At 41.5% G+C, this 19,349-nt stretch overlaps 2 protein-coding genes across 2 annotated transcripts in view; both read right to left on the reverse strand.

Moving 5' to 3' along the window:
* The window catches only part of nlgn1 (neuroligin 1), a 342,294-nt gene that overhangs the window by 227,846 nt on the left and 95,099 nt on the right, over positions 1 to 19,349 (reverse strand). The window lies entirely within an intron of this gene.
* LOC123971225 (plexin-A4-like) overlaps positions 2,419 to 19,349 on the reverse strand; it is a 38,926-nt gene continuing 21,995 nt past the window's right edge. The window contains exons 2-4 of the mRNA XM_046049935.1: positions 14,322 to 15,670; positions 3,360 to 3,542; positions 2,419 to 2,544 (exon numbers count right to left, since the gene is read on the reverse strand). Of these exons, the coding sequence (XP_045905891.1) occupies positions 2,419 to 2,544; positions 3,360 to 3,542; positions 14,322 to 15,566 (1,554 nt within the window). The 5' untranslated portion in view covers positions 15,567 to 15,670. The remainder of the gene's footprint in view (positions 2,545 to 3,359; positions 3,543 to 14,321; positions 15,671 to 19,349) is intronic.

The following is a 19,349-nucleotide window of genomic DNA, read 5'->3' on the forward strand; positions in this document are numbered from 1 at the left end:
AGAAAGATGTAGGAAATGTGGTGAAGAGCGGAGAGAAGAGACATTCTATCAATTCAAAAGAGCAGGAGGTGGGGTGGAAATAAAAAGAGTGAGGGAAAAGCATGGAGGTGTACGGACCATACAAGCCTTGTGTGGTGTGAGGGTTTAAAGTCTTGTGTGAGACAGTAAAGGCCACACACGGCTGTAGCTGAGGGCATGTACAGAATTCTACTGATTCAACAGCACTGCCTGTTTTATGATGACAGGAAGGTGTTATGAATTTCAGCTTTGACTGTGTCAATACAGACTTTACACAACACAGCCACTCAGCATCACAGACTTCTAAGGCAAGGTCTATGTATGTGTGTGTGTGGTCTTGTACTACTACCTTTTAGAGGACGTACTTAAAATTGGTGGACCAAGAGAGCAAATTGAGGACATTTTGGCAGGTCCTTACTTCTTCAAAAGGACTGTTTAAGAGTGAAGGCGGGGGGGCATTGGCGAAAGATCAGTATGTTTTCCCTTTATTCTTGTGTTGGCAAATTTTTGCTCTTTCTTCACGGGCCAACCTTACTCTCCAGATTTGCTTTCTCACACCACAAAAATCAACATTCTGCTTATCTTTCAGAATGACTACAATCGACTACATCCCCATGACAACAACGATCTGCAGATTTTTCCAGCAGAATCACTCCATCACCACCACCAGCATCTAGACTCCAGGGGAACATGTCCCATCTCATTTTTTCAACATGGGCCTACTTTACGTGAAGAACTTTAACTGAGTCAAAAGTCTCTCTCTGTTGCCATCTCATATACATCTCATTCTGAATTTAAGGTAAGGGTTGGGGTTAAGCATGTATTTGTGATAGTTAAGGTTAGTTTTAGGGGCTAGGGAATGCATTATGTTAATGAAGGTCCTAATCAGTATAGAAGTAGAGCCATGTCTATAGTCTAATCCACAGGCTTCACATTATACTAGCGAAATTATAGTCTCACCCCCATTACGTAAAAAACAATTTCACAAGCAAATTGAGTTTAATTCACTCAGCTTCCTGTCCAGCTGGACTTCATGATGTCATAAAAGTGAGCATGTAAACACCGTAAACATTTAGCTCACCCAAACACCACTGCATTAAAGTCCATCCACTCTCTTTTACCGTAATGCTCATATTTATTCAGGGTGACATGTTAGTCACAGGATCATAAATAACACTAAAAAAACAGAAAGACTGATATAGAGTGAGTGAGAGAAGAAGTGAGAGAACGGAGGAGGAGGGGGCTTGAGGGATGGAACAAGTGAGGTGGAGCAGTGTATATAAATCAACATCCATTAGCTGAGGGGTTATAAAGTCACTGATGAAGGAGGTGGACTGAAGCTCAGACCTTTTATTGTCTTGTTGTTGTCTTTTATTGCCTGTGATGTCATCTAATGGTATACAGTTAACAACAGGGGAGGGGAAGTATGTACATGGGAGGGGAGGATGGCGTTGTAATGGGGCTGTGTGTGTGCATGTGCCTGGGTTGACACAGGATATTGATCACCTTTTGTTAAATATGGTGTCTATCTGTGGGGTTTCTTTGCCTGAATATACCATATGTGCAAAATCCGATCTTTGTTTGAATGAAAACAACGCCAAAATCCTGCAAACACGATTCTCTCAAATGCCAATATGTGGTTCTGAGCAGGATGTCTGGAGAGAGGCCAAGTGAAAGAGGAAGAAAAGCATGAACATAACCATGAAGAAAAATGGTTTCCATCATCCTGAAGTAAAAAAACATATTCAGAAAACCCTGAAAACAACATTCCCATGTGTCGGTTATTGTCTTATAACATGGAAAACTGCTGCCTCAACCACTCTGCTCCTGTGCAGAACAAAAACAACAACAAACACAGGCAGGGGCCTATAATCAGCAAAAACAAGCAATGGAATAACCAGCACTCCTGTCTGCCTGTCTTTAAGGTAGAAAAACAGCTCCTGACATCGGTTGCTTGTTCTGGCCTTAATCTGGCCTTTGTTTAACTTTCTCAACTCACTTTCTCCCATGTCTTCCTACCCATAAGACATGCATTTCAGGAATATAGTCCATCTCTGTCCGAAATTCTCTCTGCTCCAGCTCAACGTTCCTCTGCTTCCCTCAGTCACTCTACCCTTCTCTCACTCCTCCTCTCTGTGTAATGCCATTTTCCCCAGGCCTGTGAGGCTCACTGGCCCAGCTGCCCCAGAATTAGTCTCAGTCATGGCCCTAAGATGTGTGTGTGAGTGCCAGAAAGCGGGAGTAAAAGCACAGGAGCTACCACCCTTCTATCACACCTAGCAGCAGTGCATCATCCCATTAGCCCAGAAAAGGGCCGCCACACGGGGAAGGGCACAGGGGCATGAGGAAAGTCTAAGGTGGAAGCCACAACACGCCAAAACCCAGCTTATCCAGGGCTGTTTAACTCTGAGGGTACAAATCTTGTTTAGCCAAGGGCTTTGCTGTCACACAGAATGTGACATGTTTTTCAAGGGAAACACAGTTATGATCAAAGATGTCCACAAACACCATGGCCGACACTCCCAGCTGCAAAAAGAATTCCACATGTTTTCAGGAACTTAAAAGCCACCAGAGCCCATTTCCTAAAATTTATATTCTAGATTTTCGCTTACTACATAACCAAATTACTAATCAACATCAAAAATACTAAATTAAAATACATAAAGAACAAACATGACCGGCTTGTGACAGATTTGTGTTGATACACTGAAATGCAGTTAATAACTTAAAAAATTATGTATGCCTATTTCATTCTATTCTGATCCCTCAATTTGCCTCAAGAAACAGATAAGAAACTTTAAAACTCTAATCGATTCTGCAACATGCTGATCTGTGCTGTCTAGCAAGTTCTGCAACATGCTGATGTGTGCTACAATCTGCCCCCAGGGCTCTGGATTTTCTACAAGTCCAAAGTGAAGGAAAAGTACAACGGATACTTCTGATACTGGCTGTATACAAGTGTATGTGAGATATATGGTGCAGTGGATGAGGAGGATCTTGAGAGATACCAGATAGGCTAGGCTCTAGGAATAAAACCCCCTCAGGGGTTTTCCTGATCCCCCCTTCCTCAAAACACACACACACAAATTTACTACACACACTCGTTCCTTTCACTTGCCATCTCTCTCATGCATTCACATACACCTCTTCCTTCTGCAAATACAGCCAACTCAGCTGATTTGCCTGAAATTCAATCTGCCTTACTACTACTATCCTTCCTCCAATCCAGCAGTCCCCAATTCCCAGCCCTTACTCCACATTCTGAAAGAGAGAAACTAAATCTCTGCTTTCATCAATTCAGCCATCTCTGCTACACTTAATCCTATATTCCTGCTCCTTACCTTCTTGACTCGTCCGCTTTTTGTGCCCACGAAGACCAGTGAGTGGTTCTTGTAGACGTAGCCAATGACGGACGTCATTTTGTCAACAGCATCGGAGAAGAGCGGTTTGCCACGCACCATCTCAGACACGCCCAATGGCGCATTCATGTCGAGGCCACAAAAGTCATCATCAATGGTCAAGAGCTGCAGTGGAGAAGAATCAGAGAGATCAATATATAACAAATCTATTTCAGTTTCCCTCATGAATACTAGAAATACAAATGATTTTGACAACAGATTTAAGGTGAAGGGCACTGCTTAGGCCAATTCACAAAATTCTTCTTTTGGATAGAGCTGTGTGCCACTGAGGTCTTCAGGGAGAAAGGCTTTGGGGTAGGTTAGGCAGAGAGTCCGGTAGCAGTATTGAGCATGATTATCCAGACAGAAACCTAGAACTGACCAGCGTTTGTATGTGGGAGACAACGTGTGATCATTTGTATGCATGTGTGCATCTGCTGGTCCACATGCAAGCAAGTACAAGTAAGCGAGAGATGAAGATGGAAGAAGACTGCAGTCAGGCTCTAGCTCAGTAATAGCGCCAGAGGCTGCTCTGTCAGGCACAATTCCCCACCGTCCACCCAATGCAACAGCAACTGCAGAAATGCCAGGGAGGCAGGATATTCAATGTGAAATGATTCAAAGTGAACCAAGTGAAAAAAAAAATGGGGAGAAAAACAGTGCTGCATCGTCATACTGGGACAAATAACCGTAAGGCATCTAAATATGTATAAAAAGCAGACTTCGAGTTGAGAGACTAATACAACTCTTGATGGAGGTTCATCTGTTATGCTTTCTGTGTGGACATGCTACTGTGATTTTCTGATTAAATACAGACGGGTGTGTTTCATGTTTTGCATGCATGTGCTTCATCTGTCCAGGGGGATATTCATACCACTGTGGGCAGAATGACTTATGGGTTTTGATAAGAGAATAATGGTGCTAGGGGTTGGTCATTATTCTGTGTGTATGAATGGCTTTGAAACATTGGGTTTAGGAATGAAGCAGGCATTGCTCTTGATTAATAGCTTAGCAATGTGGTGGGCTGTGGGGAGAAATGCCGTGGCAGTTGACACTATGTTCACTTTCTTTCAAAACGCACAGAAAATGTCAGTAGTAAGATAGAGATAGTGGGTATGAGTTATGAATTACAAACGTTACTGTAATGACTTGATGAAAAGCAATGCCTTGCGAACTGATTTGAATGTTTAAAAAAAAGCCCTTGTAATATATTATGAATGTATTGGAATATATGTGAATGATTGGGCACGCACCGGTTGATAATAGCTACTTATAAGCAAAACACAAGGTTAGCTGAAATTAAATTAATGTTCCACAACAAAAGGAAACTGTCAGGTAAAGCAAAACAAGAGACGGCAAAGTCTAACTTACAGCCCACAGCAAATTACCTGGGCCTTACATTGCAATATCCTGCAAACAAAAACTGAGCTTCAGAAGAAAAAAAGTATGCACTGATAAGATGTTGGCTTTCGTTTGGCTTAAAACCACTTCAAATCTACAGTTGCCTAGTGGTTTGAGCTGTCAAAGGTGGGATGCTCTGGGGGGCAGAGGGTCTTTTAGTTTATGTCTTATTTTCCGTTTTTCCTTCTGGAAGTGCACCCCCTGGGCTTTCGATCAATCTTGCAAGCACCAAGTGTCTCCTCACAACCTTTCACTAAAGGCCATCATCATCAGAAGCCTCAGACTGAGGGACAGAAGAAATATGAGGACTGCTTTCATTAGACAAATGGATCATGGCTGTTCTAGGCCACAATGAGCTTTAGGCTATAACAAGGGCTTATAGAAGTGGTATGAATGATCGACAGATGACTTTGGGTCAAGATCATGTCATAGAGTTGGGGGGGGCTGAGATGTGGATGAAAGCAACAAGCCCAAAGACGGATGGAGGAAGGAGAGATTATAGATAACAAATGACTGAAATGCCAATGAGAGTAAACAAAGATTAATATTGGTGCAAAACAAAAACCTATTTAAATGAACTATTTTTACTCAAATTTGCTACCCTCTCCTTGGCACCTCCCATCCCTGACATTTTCAGAATGAGGTGTTGTCAAGAATGCGCTGTGTCCTGCAAGTCATATGGTTGCTCGCTGCTAGATTAATGGTGCTCTAATGAGAACCAGGGTCACTTCCTATAATCAGAGTGAAATATCACTCTGGTTTGCAGTGTTACTCAACCTGCTAACCGGTCTCCCCCTTTCTGACACAACAATTCATAATCGACACAATTCCTCTTCCTTTCTAGAGCACAAACAAGCCAACACTGATCTCCACATGTGTCCACTTACTGTTGTTACTGTTTTCCCCAATGCATTTGTAAATATTCCTTGTTTTTGTGACACAATAAAACAGCCTCTCTGTGTTGCTATCAGTTATAAAGGAACCTCATTGTTCCAGGGTTCAAAGGTTAACAGGGTCTATCAGGAGCAAAATGAAGTACTTTGTAGTATCTGGGGCCTTGATGATTGAATGCTGCCTCAAAAGATAATAAAAGGGGCAGGCAAAGTGGTTTTTGTCATTAAAAATCATTTCACGTTATCTGTGTTTCTGGCAACACATTTGTGTGTGCGCTTAAGTGAGTGGCAATACATGTGGAAAAAAAGATGTTTTTATATGTGTGAAAATGTGTGTATATGCGTGTTTTCATCTCTCATCACTGACACATGCTGCACTATGTCTGCTGGTTGTCAATAACCGCCGCCATCTCTGTCCCGTATTCGGCAATCTAATGAAATATACTTTCTGTCTGTCAGCCCTTTCAGGAAGCACACATTTTCATTACACCATCACCAAACATGACATTTGTAGTTGTGATGCCAAACACGTCTCTAGTCGGAATACCAAATATCATCAATGTAGCCTTTGACATTGTCTGCCAATAAGACACTGTTGTCACTGCTTCTATCACATTTTGTGCCCCTTTTCTTTCTCTCAACCCATCTCATTAATGTATTTTCAGAATCAACCATTTTTCACTGCTTTTTCTCTCTCAACCATTTATGTCTCAACCTCTGATGGGCAGCGCTTTACAAGCTGTTACCAGCATTGGCAAACACTCACTGCATGTAGACCTTGAGGATGATTTTTCATCTTCCTTTTCTTTTACTCTCCAAAGACCTCACTCATGAGATGCTTGTATACACATATTTAATTAACATCTTTATAGACACAAAACATTGTTGCAATGAAATGTTTCAAGACTTCAAGATATGCGGATATAAGAACATTTACAATTTGGGTTGACCGCTCACACAGATAGATGAATTGTACCCACCATTATGCTAACAGATTGCTTTCAATGCATCAAAGTTAAGCACAATACAGACACTTTATTTTCTCTCCTTTATTTTTCTCTTATTCAGTTTCTATGAACAAATTAAAAAGTAAAATTCATCCATCCTTGCAGATACAGTATTTAAATGTTATTAGTGGTACAAATATAAGTTGAACACATTTGTATATGTCGCAAAATCAGAAGAACTGCTAGATTATTAACAGCAACTCAACTCAAATGGCTTGAAACTAGAAACTCAAACTCAGTTCTTGCTCAGGTCTGGTATTTCAGCCAGCGTCCCGCAGCGTAGCAACAGAGGAGAAAGACAGGGGGGTTCCTCCCTAAAGACAGAGGGACAGGAGAGCAGAGTCTCTGTATTTGGACAGAGGCCAGGCACTGAGGCAGAATCAGGTCACTCTCAGCCATATCCATCTCTCTGCTTCTGTTTGCCTGCCAGCACCAGCACAAAGAGAGCTCTCTTCTGGACTATGCAGAGGGATCAGCAGATACAGACTGGAGAGAAAGAGAGGGGGCAGTGGGCGCACGCGAAAGAGAAAGAGAGTTTCTCAATGCGATTAGTGGGGACTGAAAAAGATCTGCTCTCCAACGCTCTCTGATGTATGGCCTAATCTGGTCTTGTACTGTTGTGAGGGCCCGTTCCATTGGCTGCAAGTTCACAAAGTTAATGACACACATTAAACCACAGAGACATTTCGCTTCATGTTGCTGCTCAACCGTTTGAGGCTCCATAGAGTCCATTTTCTTGTACTTAGCTATTCCTTCTAAAAAAAAAATAAAAAGGGGTTATTATACTCAATGTGGCAGCTTCAATGACTTTTTTCCAATTAATTTTACTATGCTAATTCTGCACTTTAAATTTATTGTAAAAAAGGGTATTCATGCTACATTTGTTGTCCATTATTCGCTTGTTTTACTGTAGTGTTATTGGTGATTACATGAGAAAACTTCCCTTACAAAGGGGAGTAAAGCCAGTGTAAGCCAGTGGTTGCTCTTTGTATCGCCACTTAGAAATCAAGTATTTCCTCTAGCCCTACTGTGCCAAATTACTAACCTGCCAGGATGATCGGCGGCACTAGAGAATTATGTCATGACTAAGTGGGTTTGCAGTGTTCACTGTAAGATATAATGTCAACATTCAATTTAACTATACTAAAACATAGGCTGTATGACTCCTGCAGCAACAGTGAGTCACTTTGAAGTAAAGCATCTGCAAAAACAGTATTCATTTCTTTAGCTATATATCAAGATATGCAGGCGAATGTTTAGTTCACAATGATTGGAAGGCAGCTAAAGTAAGTTACCTCTAATCCTTTAAAGGAATAATTTGTTTTATACTTATTTCCTATGTATAATCATTTAACTCAAGAAATTATGTTACTAGTATATGGCAGTAGACAATTTTTTATGTGTGTTTGTGTCTCTCCAGTTACAATTTGGAACAAAATGTTTAGCAAGGACTTCATGAAGGAGGATTTCTTGCATAACTGCTGTATTAGACTGCATTAGCTTTAGCTAGGTGTACCTAATAAACAGGCAACTGGGTGTGCTATTTGAGACTGGCTGCAAATGTGATGGCTGGAAATAACTGAAAAACTGACTTTAATTCATAAATATGAACTATATTTCAATTCAAAGTTAAAATTCTACTCGTAGCTAGGAGCTTTCGGGAAAAAACCCACTCGAAAATAAATGTAGACCTGAGGCCTGCACCACGAACCAAAGTAACTGGAATTTCACAGAATTTATAGACTATTTTATTTGCCAAAAAAATGGAGGCAAGGGGCAAATGATCTAAGAAAAAAAACTCAAAGTGGTAAATTTACATGAAAAAAAAAATCTCACAATAAATATCTCTCTCTCTCTGTGTGTGTGAAGTTACTTTGTCAGCAATGTGTTGCCACTGTGAAATAGTTGGGTGTTAAGGTTTAACATTATCATTGTGTACTCAATCTCATACACACACACACACACACACAAACACACACACACACACACACAAACAGAGTGATGTGCTCATCTACATGTGTCCTGTCTCAATAAATAAGTTACCGATTTCCCTTTTCACAAAAACTGTCTGTTTTGGAAAGTGTCCAACCTTATGTCCAATTGAGCCATCTGAGGGTTCTTCTGCTTTTAGATTCCTGTTTAAGCCAACCACAGAATAAGGGAGATGCAGAACACCAAAGGAAGTAAACTGCCTCAGAATCAAAGTCCTACTGGTTAAATGTTCTTACAAAAACACATACTTACTTCTGATTACACTTGTACAAATATACTGTCAGAAGTTAAGGCATCCACAGGGCATTCTAAAAGAGAGAGCATTTTTCCCGCACTCTGACTGAATTGAGCTCAAAATTTAGATTGAACGTACAAGTGTCGCAGAATGCAAGAGCTTTCACCAAGTAGATTAAATTTCCTTCTTGTATGGCACCCTGGGGATATAGATATAACAGTGATGTTACAGAAAGCAAAATGGGGATTGATGGTGTTTATTAGTGCACATTCATAGGGTTTATCCTGCATAGAGAATTACAGCGTTTTATTCCCGCAGTTTAAAAATGCCGCTGCAAATGGCAGTCAATGATCGCTGCTCTATGTCTCTCTACATGTGACTGAACACTGTCCTGTACAGTGATTACAAAGCAAGTGTGTGTTTGTTTACACCGCGGAAATAAAGTAAGTTTAATATATATAAATAAAGTATGGGGTTTTTTTGTAGCTTTTTTTTCCTAACTGCCACATTTACTGAGAAAAGCGAATACTTTACATTAGGATGTAAAATACAATACAAAAACAATAATAAATAAAAAGTGATAGGCTGAACTGTAAATTGTGAGAGAGGATTACTTATTTTACTTAAAGACATAATCAGTCTCAAACAGAGATTAGGCATGTCATGTGACAAATATTACTGGGACAGAAAGTTGCAGATGAACATTTAATATCCAGGAATTCCCATCAGCTGTAAGAGGACCCGGATGCAGGTTTTGATAAGCCTGTGATATTTTGTTAATTCACATTTGTGGATGCTTGCACCTGCAAACCATTAGCTGAGCAGCTACAACAGATGATAAATATTGGTTAGGGAAAATCAGTAAAGCAGACCAAGGAGAGAAAAGGGTAGGAGAATGTCAGAGGCAAGATGGGAGTTCAAGAGATAAAAGAAAAAAAGAATTTACAAATCAAACTAGACTTTTTTTTGTTAGAAAAACAAGTCTGCCTGTATTACCGGCTACAGAACAGAGTTGGCAGTTTATTAAATATACTTAATTCCATCAATTGCAATCCAAACAAACAGCATATTTATATTTTCTTTTTGTTGATGCTGAGAGAGACGTTGATTCAACTCGGTGTCATGTGTCAGGACGTAGTTAGAGCAGGAGATGTATTGAACTGCATTAGTGTCTCATTTATGTTGGTGGACAAAATATCAGACATCTTTCAGAATGTTATACAGTTCAATACAGCACTCCAAGACCTTATCCCTCAACTGATCTATGACAATGAATTTCCTAACGGTATGACTATTTGGAATTGGCTTGATAAATTTAACTGGTATTTTACTCAATTACTTTTCAAATATTGCACAGTCCTGCTCACTGGGGGGTAAGGAATTGTTAGTACAATAGTGTGAAAAGAGGGACAGAGCACACAAAAGACAAACAATGGGAAAGAAATGAATGCATCCAATAAAATCAGTTTTTTCAGGTGGAGGCCAGCCAGCAGTGAAGGAAGAGGGAGACATTTGTTTAATCACAGAATAATGATATTGTGATGGATTCTGACCTTTAGCAAGTGGTATCATGTATGGAGATTTAATTAGCGAGTCAGCCAGCAAGCAGGATAGCGGATATGTGGATGGAGTGGGGTGAAGTGGGGAGGGGGTGGCGGGTGGGCAGTCTGGATGTACTTAATGAATGCACTAGCCTTTCCCTTCCTGAGGATGTGGCCTAGACTGACTCATCAGCAGCAGCCAGCCAGCCACTGATTAAGCTCCGCAATCAGACGGAGGACGGGTGGAGATGGTCAGCACAGAATACGACACCGTTCAAAGGTTGGTCAAACACAGAACAAAACAGAAAAAAGAAATGAGTCAATAACATGACAAATGAGCACGGGTGGATGACAGAAAAAATCTCGTACTGGAAGAGTTCCTTTCAAGTGAGGGATTAAACAGGGAAGGGATGAGCACGTGTGAGATCAAGAGAAAGACTCAAAGAAACAGCGGCGGCCGAGTAGAATAATCTAATTAATTGAAGTGAATTCAGAATGTGAAGTCGATAGCACATGACAAATGTGGAAGAATAGCCCATGGCATGTTAGTTAATGACATGTAATTAATGATCATTAGCAGAAGGGATGAGGGGATGGCCATGGCCTGTCAGGGACTTACAGGCGACCTTGTAATTTTCTCGTCCATGTTTAGAGGGGGGTGAGAGACAGTGCTTTACTGTGTGCTTATGGAACGCATTGTAAGAGGAAATAATGGGGGGAGAAAGAGAGTCAAGGAGCGGTAGAATAACAGAATGAGAAGACGGGATGGTGGCAACTATTTTTATAAGAACATGAAGAGAAGGACAGGCAAAAGGAGAAAAGAGCAACACAGGCAGTGAGCAATGAATCAAGGATGAGAGCGAAGAGAGCAGAGTGAATTTATTGCGATCCCGCTGTTTTGTTGTTCTGTTTTTTTTCTGCTGACACAGTGAACATGGAGGGAGCAGGCAGCGTTTTTTTATAGGTCACATGCCACTTCACAATGATCTATGGATGCAGGCCCTTTGCAGACTTATACTGTTGAGCACGCATTATGTGGCTCAGCCAAGCGTGACCATTTGGGGGAGAGAGGAAGCATCCCCCTCTCACTCCTTCTTTAACCATCTATCCTCTCTACTGCTCTCTCGCCCATCATGCCACTCTCTGTACATACTTTTTCTTCGCAACTTCTCCCTTTTTCCATCTCTCCCACTCTGACTGAAAGCCTTTTAAGGATGGCATAAAGCAACAAAGGTTGACAGGAGTGAGTGTTTATATGGTTCTGCTCAGGTCTGTGTCCTGTAAATGTATCTGTGTCCGTGAACATAATTATAACTACTTTGATGATATGATCTTTTCCCATTCCAAAACATTGGTTTCTCAAAATGTAAATTTTTCAGTCTCAGATCCATTCCCCAACTGCTAGAAAAGTAAGCATTGTAGAGTATGAACAACTTAATTTTTTACATAATATAAGGTTTCTTCTCATAAAAACAATATCCAATAATAAATAAAAGATTGGATAAAAATATATCAAGTTAAAAATGTTCTGTTAAATTATGCTTTGCACTGGACATAGTATTAGATAGAATAGAGCAAGATTGTGTAACAGAAGTGCAAGAGTTGTAAGAGAGTAGGTAACACCCTCTTTTGATATTCATGTAGTTGTGTGTCTTATGTGCTTGAGTGCAGGAACCCTAGAACCAACCTTGTTTAGTAAGAGTATGAACATGTGTGTGTACGTGTACGGTGTGTGTCTGTGTTGGCTCTCTACACCCAAGGGAAACACAGAGTGGAGAAGAAGTGAACATTGAGTAAAAACTACATTTCTGATTATATGGGAGACACGGCGCTCACAGTCATGCATCATTTAAAGCAGCAGAAGAATTGATCAAAGACTAACAACCAACAATTCATTTAAAAACATCACTGTGGGATACTGGAAAGACCATCCATCACAGACACTCATGAGAAGAGAGTTTGCCCACAACTCTATATCTTCACATTGTGAAAACACTTATGACCTATATTTACATCTTCTCATTTACTAATGCTCAAGCAATAGGCCTCTGATTTATTTGTCTGTTTGTGCCCATATATTAAAACTTATTTATGGCTGCAGCATCAACCCAACTCTAAAGCAGCCTAGAATTATCTGGTCTACATTTTAATACATCACCTAATAAGTCTTTCATATAACAATTTATTTATTGCTATCATTCTACTTTATCAAAAGCCCCTCTCTGCCTTTAAAAGCCACCACCTCCATCTCTGCAGTAGCCATACTTAGAAGTGTGGTGGCACGTGTGTGTGTGTGTGTGTGTATGTGTGTATGTGTGTCAGAACTCATTTATCTCCTGCAGAGTCCACCGTCACTTGTTCAGCAGGGTCTAATTTATGCGGTGGCAGTGGCGATACTGTGGCGCATGCTGAAATGGCATCATTCCTCAGCGCTAACCCCTGCATGCTCCCTCACACTTCCTATCCCTGCTGACAGCTCCACCCCAGGCATGATTTATCAGGCCCTCAAGCAGCAGACAAAGGCGCCCCGGAACGTGTGCCGTGCCAGAGACGGATTAATAGATAAACACTGTGATTCCAGGACCAAACACAAGTGAGGGTCAACTCTTACTGTCTCGAGATAGTGCATGGCTAAGGTCAGAACAATATGGACTGAGCAGCAGTGAGAGAATCAAATTTATGTTTCTGAAATATGGCCACGACCAAGCGATCAAATTCTTGTTACAAGTATTTGAAGCTGTATAAATTGAGGCTGTATATTTTTATTTTATTTCTGGCTCTTGTAGATAAGGGTGAAAATTATTAATAATCAAGAAATATAATCATTGTTATGATGAATAGTGTTAATTGTCGTAACTGATCTATCCACCAAAAACAGCCTTTAGGGTTTTATGTCTTTATAACCCATTATCTACACCTCTCTGTACTCAAAATTGACAACAGAGCACATGGTTCATCTAGCAATGGTTGCTATGTAGAGGAACATGGTAGCTAACAAATTCAACCTGATTCAGGAAATTTTGTATTTCTTGAGGTTGGGGGCTTTTATTATTGACATAATATAGGATAAAGAAAATGCTGCTTGTGAAGGTGGTCTAAACATGTAACACCCAATTTCACCTTGTTTTTATGTGCACAAAGTGAGAAATCAAATGAACTGAATCACTGAATTTGTAATGCTGTTATAGAGAATGGAATTATGGTAATTTGGCTGAGCATTCAGCTGCATTGTTTAAAAGGTGAGTGGATTAAAAGAGGCAGCGGATGGTTAATATCTCATCGTAATGGAATGGAGCATGAACCTACCCAAGAACATAGTGTTCACGAAAGGCTCCTGCAGTGCACCTAAGCTCATTATAGTAACGTGTGGGCTTGTAAACTGATTTTCATCCTGAGATACTCACCTGTAGTGTCCCTCAGTTAGAAATTATTAAAACAATAAGACATCATTGGTGATTAGTTTTTCTTAATACCCTTTTCCTACATGAGAGGGTGTGATACATTCTACCTTAAACAGAACTGCTCAAGGCCTGCTGTTCTGGTGAATTAGGAGCACAGTACTGCATGTTACAGTAGGGAATGTGTGTAGTTGTGTGTAAAATTAGAACTTTTTCCCCAGTACTGTCTCAAAACTCATTAAAGTCAGTGTAAATTTGACTGAAAGTCACATTATGCGCGTGTGTGTGTGTGTGTGTGTGTGTGAGTGAGTGAGTGAGTGAGTGAGTGAGTGAGTGAGTGAGTGAGTGAGTGAGGGAGTGAGTGAGGGAGGGAGGGAGGGAGGGAGGGAGGGAGGGAGGGAGGGAGAGAGAGTCAGAGTGTGTGAGTGTAGTACTCACCGCACTGCTGCAGGGAATATCTTTGACTTTCAGCCAAGCCAGGTCCAGTGTGCCCTCACCCTTGTAGCATGACTGCAGCCTCTCCTTGATTTTCTCGTTAATCTTCCGCAGAGAAAAAACACACAGCGCAGAGTCCTGCGAGGCCTGGCGTGGACGCCTCTTTTGCCCTTTTGAGAAGACTGCAAACAGAACATCATCATCTGGTGCCACATCTAGTGAGCGTGCCAGGATAGCACCTGCTTTGGACAAGTAGGCTGCCTCGAGTAATCGGTACTCCACATTGCCACTAATGCATCCAATAGGCACCTCCACATAGGAGTTGAAAGCTGTGTCTGCCTTGCAAAGGCGGACTATCTTTGAGGTGTAGACCTGTTCCCGGCCAGCAGAGGAGGATCCAGTGGTTGGCCCACCCCCCATTTCGGGTTGCAAAGTCAGGAAATAGACAAAGTTCCCACTGGCAAAGCCATAAATGTAATATATGTCAAAGTCTGGGATGACAGTGAAGGTGTCTGAAGGGATCTTAATCATAGAGGCCACAAACTCATCATGGAAGACATAGGCAAACATGCCATCCTCCTCTGAGTTTCTGGCCAACTTGCGGCTAGAGATGGTAGGGAAGTACTCTGGCTTGCCATCCACTGCTGTGGCTACAAACAGCATGTCCGGAGAGGCATTGCCATATGACACAATGACGCCAAACACAGAGCCACTCTCATTGACACCAGAGAGGTAGTGCTCCTTCTTATGGAAGGGCTCTCCTAGTTTGAAGAGGTCATCTAGGCGGAGGAGTTTGCAGATGCCCTGGTAGAGGCTGCCACAGGCCAGGAGCCTGTTCTCCCGATAGTCCATTAGAAGCATCTTGTTTACATTGTTGGTGAGTGTCAGTGGCTCACTGCATGGCTGAACGATACGTGGTGGGTAGCACTTGCGGTTGTCTTCGTCCGGGCCAGTCTCATGGGACACCTGGACCTCCAAGCCCGGGGACAGTTTGTATATGCGATTGACGGCTCCCAAATAAACATTGCCATTGCGGTAGTCCACCGCCAGATGGTTGAATGTCCACTCTGGGTTCTCAGCATGAAATGATGCATACTCCTCCTCCTGTAGGGACGCCGTGATCACCTGGGAGCCAGCACTGTGGGCCTGTGGGGCTTGCACCACTGTTTGTGATGACACAGGAAGCGCCAGACTAGACAGGAAGCAGCATAAAAAAAAGCAGGTCCGTGTCCTTGTGAGGGACGTCATGGCTGTGCCGATGCTGGGAGTGTTGAGGAGAGGGAAGGAGGCACAGTCCAGTACTGTCGGCCAATTACGATCAAGCCTCTATTGAAATGGAGGACATCATGTATCTAAAGAGGGAAGAGAGAAAACCCAGTGAAAACAAGCAACATGAAGACAGACATTACCAAGAAATTACTAAACATTCAAGGCAACTGTCACATGGTATTGATAGATACACACACACACACAAACACACACATACATACGAATATACAGGCATATCTGTTGGGCGCATGAAATATCATACAGTGACCTACTGTATGTTCTAATTTTATCTGGCACAGATTAAAGCTTAGCATCTTTACAAAGAATATTGAGGGGAAAAAAAGGTGAAGAGGCCACACACTTGAAACTCTACAATCTACAAAACTCTGAAAAGAAATGGGCTAAGCAAAAAAGGGAATGAGGCTGAGGCACAGTAGAGGTTTAAAGGCGGTGTTCAGAAATAGCTTCAGCCTATAGGATCAGTCCGTGGATTGAGCAAGGCAACAGAAGAGGAGGAGTAATGCATTGTCTCAGAGGAGGTGATCAGCAAGGCTCTGCACCATCTCTCTGCATGGACCCCTGCCCCTCTCTACCCCTCCTTGCCTTTCTGCTACAGCCGCTATGCACCTAATTGATTCTCCCCTTGGAGTAGCAATTTGCATGCTTTGGCGATTTCTCTCTTTTCTCCCAATAGGGCGGCTCACCTGCTGACACTGCTAACAGAGAGAAAAGGACCTTCTTTCTCTCTTTAACATACCTACACACACGCACACACACACACAAACACACAAAGCAGGAGGTTTATGGGCAGAAGAGGAACAATTAGAGAGGAAATGCAAGTAGTTGCAGAAATAAGCTTCCCTATAGTCCTTAGGTCATTTGCAAAGTCTCAGCATTACACATACAGCCATAGCAGACACACACACACACAGACAATTTAGTGAACATTTATATGTCTGTACTGTCGAAGCGCCAAGCACACAATATAAAGCCACACACCAGCACAGATTATCAAGGGCAAATGACAACGTTTCCTGTAAACACGGTGGTCCCCTGTGTGGGTCGCCTGCTCATAGGTCTCTCCAGTGGCAAGCTAGGTATTATAAGGAGGGGTTTTCACCTGCATAGTATCCAGGTATTAGCTTCCCAGAGACACACACCTGAATCAAAGTCCTAATCCACCTCAAATCTTGCACAGGGGCTCAAGGGTCCTACTCTGGTGTGGTCAATATATATCAGACTGAAACCAAAACACCATCATTGTCATGTAATAAGTCAATAAAATAAGTAGATATTTTTCTTACATATACCAACAAAACAGGAGTCTAGTATCAATTTAATATTAATAAAAATAGGGATTGCAGCTCTGATCAAGGTATTAAATTGATCCAATTCATGTGTATTCTGCATAGTGCTTCCTAGAATGAAAAAATAGTACATCTTTTCTTTTCCAACTCAATTTATAATAATCTGCATGCTGTCGTGAGAGGTACAGGGTGAAAAACGTTTAAGTGTCACTCAAAGCGATGAGGCGGCTTGTCTGTCACACTTAACACAAATCTCCCTCAGCTACGTAGACAGTTTTTTTGAACAATGTCGTGGTTGTGTTTTACTTCACAGCAAAACACAATACTATGTAAAATATAAAAGTAATACAAAAAAAAAGTCTATGGCGTAGCTTAAACCATTTTTTATCATTACTGAAAAATAAACTTTTTATTGTTGTCAATCATTTTGACTTCATTAATTTTGGCTTAACATTTTTTCTGTTGTAATTTTCCCATAAAACTGTTTTTTTGACTCTAAAAATAAGTATATTTCTTTGGAAGCTTTTTACCAACACCACTGAACGCTTGCACCCATGGTAGTGCTACTTGACATTATCCGGCCACAGATCTCATCACAGGTTCGCATCCAAGCAATCGCAAGTTGTGGTAGTGTCAAATGCAACCTCACCAATCTCCTCTCCATCTCCTGGCACAGAGAGAGAGAGAGAGAGAGAGCGAGCCTCTCAACACATGATAAGGACCGGAGAGGATGATGAGAGGGATAAAAACTGATACACAGATGGAAAAGGTGACGTGTGTTCAGATGTGTGTTTGTGCTCGGATGAGTGTGAGTCTAAGAGAGATCATTACCATAGCTATGACAATGGCTGGAGGGTGAAGGGAGAGACAGTGATAATACAGGAAATACAGCTGTTATAAATAAATAGTTATAGTGAATAACTAAAGACCCCAAACTTGTCACAAAAGTCAAATGTTAAAATCAACACATTTGGGAGTCTGAAAAAAACAAAGTCATATTTCCTGCAGGGCAATTTCACTGAAAGGTGTTTCTGGTATTGTTTCCCCTAACTAAAGAGGGAACAGAGAGAGAAGCTAGTGGAAGCTGCTGCTGCTGCTGCTGCTGCTGGTTGAAGAGTAATGACAGGGAAGTAAGCCCATAATGTTCCTCTAAAAATAAAAGGGGAACTGCATATTAATCTCACACAGGCAACAGCACTGAAGCTCCCACCTCTCATTTACCTTGCGGGAGGGCCGGCCATAACAAAGTGCTCCACTGAAATTCTTAGACAACTTTATCCAGTTATTATTAAAAGAAAAAGAGACAAAGAGGAAAGAGGGAAGACGAAAAGGTTACCAAGAGGGAAAAGAAGGGCGTGAGACATAGTGAGAGACAGGGGGAGAAGCTGTTATACCACCTTCACATCCACCTATCCTCATGACTATAAACACTACCGCACTCAAACACAGCTGATATCCAAAACATAACAAAAAAGTAGAAAGAAAGGCTTCTAGTAGTCTCCCTTGAGAACTGGCGAGCATAAAACACTAAAAGCTCTGAAAGGAAGAAAAAAAACACCCTCAGCAGTCGTGTCCTCCAATGGCAGTGTGTCTGGCACATGAATATGTTGGTGAAATGCAATTATCCTCCCTGACAGGGGGGCAAGCTCGTTTAGTTGCTGTTTGCCTTTTCCTGCTGATCATCAAGCGCCATTAATTAAAGCTTTATGGGTTCTGAGGATTTATACATCAGACGTGCATACACACACAGACTGATTATTGTAACACGTAGTTTATCTTTAGTTGCTTGCCAGTAGTACATGCCTTTTCCCTCGTCCCTCTTATATATGCATATTAATATAAGGTGTCACACTGGTGGTAAAAGGAATAGCAAGTGATGATGTTTAGGAACAAGAGCAAATTAAAACTCACATTAAAATAACTTCCAATTACACTGACAAAACAGTTTATAATGTAGTTGTGAAATCGTGTTACACCCACAGACTATACAGCAAATGTGGCAGATCAGATGCAAAAGGTGGCGAGGGCTTTAAGTTCTGTGACCCGTGTGTATAGCTGGCTTCTCTGGGCTAGCTGCCAGATTTACGCAAATGTCAAAACACACTCGCACACACACACACACACACACACACAGTGCCATAGACATCAAAGACTGCTAATGAATTTGCATGATTAGCAACACACTCTTTCCCCGACATACACTTCCAGTATCGCTGGAACTGTGGGCAAAACGGTGTGTGTGTCTGTGCGCATTACCTGCATCTGTGAGACTTAACACTGAGTATGAACGCAGTCTTAAAATAATTGGGATGTTTTTGTTTTCCCATTTTGTTTTCTGTTTTCTCAAACGCTGTCATCAGCCATCCAGGAGGAAGCACATAACTGTAAAACCACAGCCTTAAAAGGGAGACATAAACTGCATTTACATTTTTAAGTGTGTGACTACACCAATTAA

The sequence above is a fragment of the Micropterus dolomieu genome, linkage group LG05 (assembly GCF_021292245.1).
Source record: "Micropterus dolomieu isolate WLL.071019.BEF.003 ecotype Adirondacks linkage group LG05, ASM2129224v1, whole genome shotgun sequence".
NCBI classification, from domain to species: domain Eukaryota; kingdom Metazoa; phylum Chordata; class Actinopteri; order Centrarchiformes; family Centrarchidae; genus Micropterus; species Micropterus dolomieu.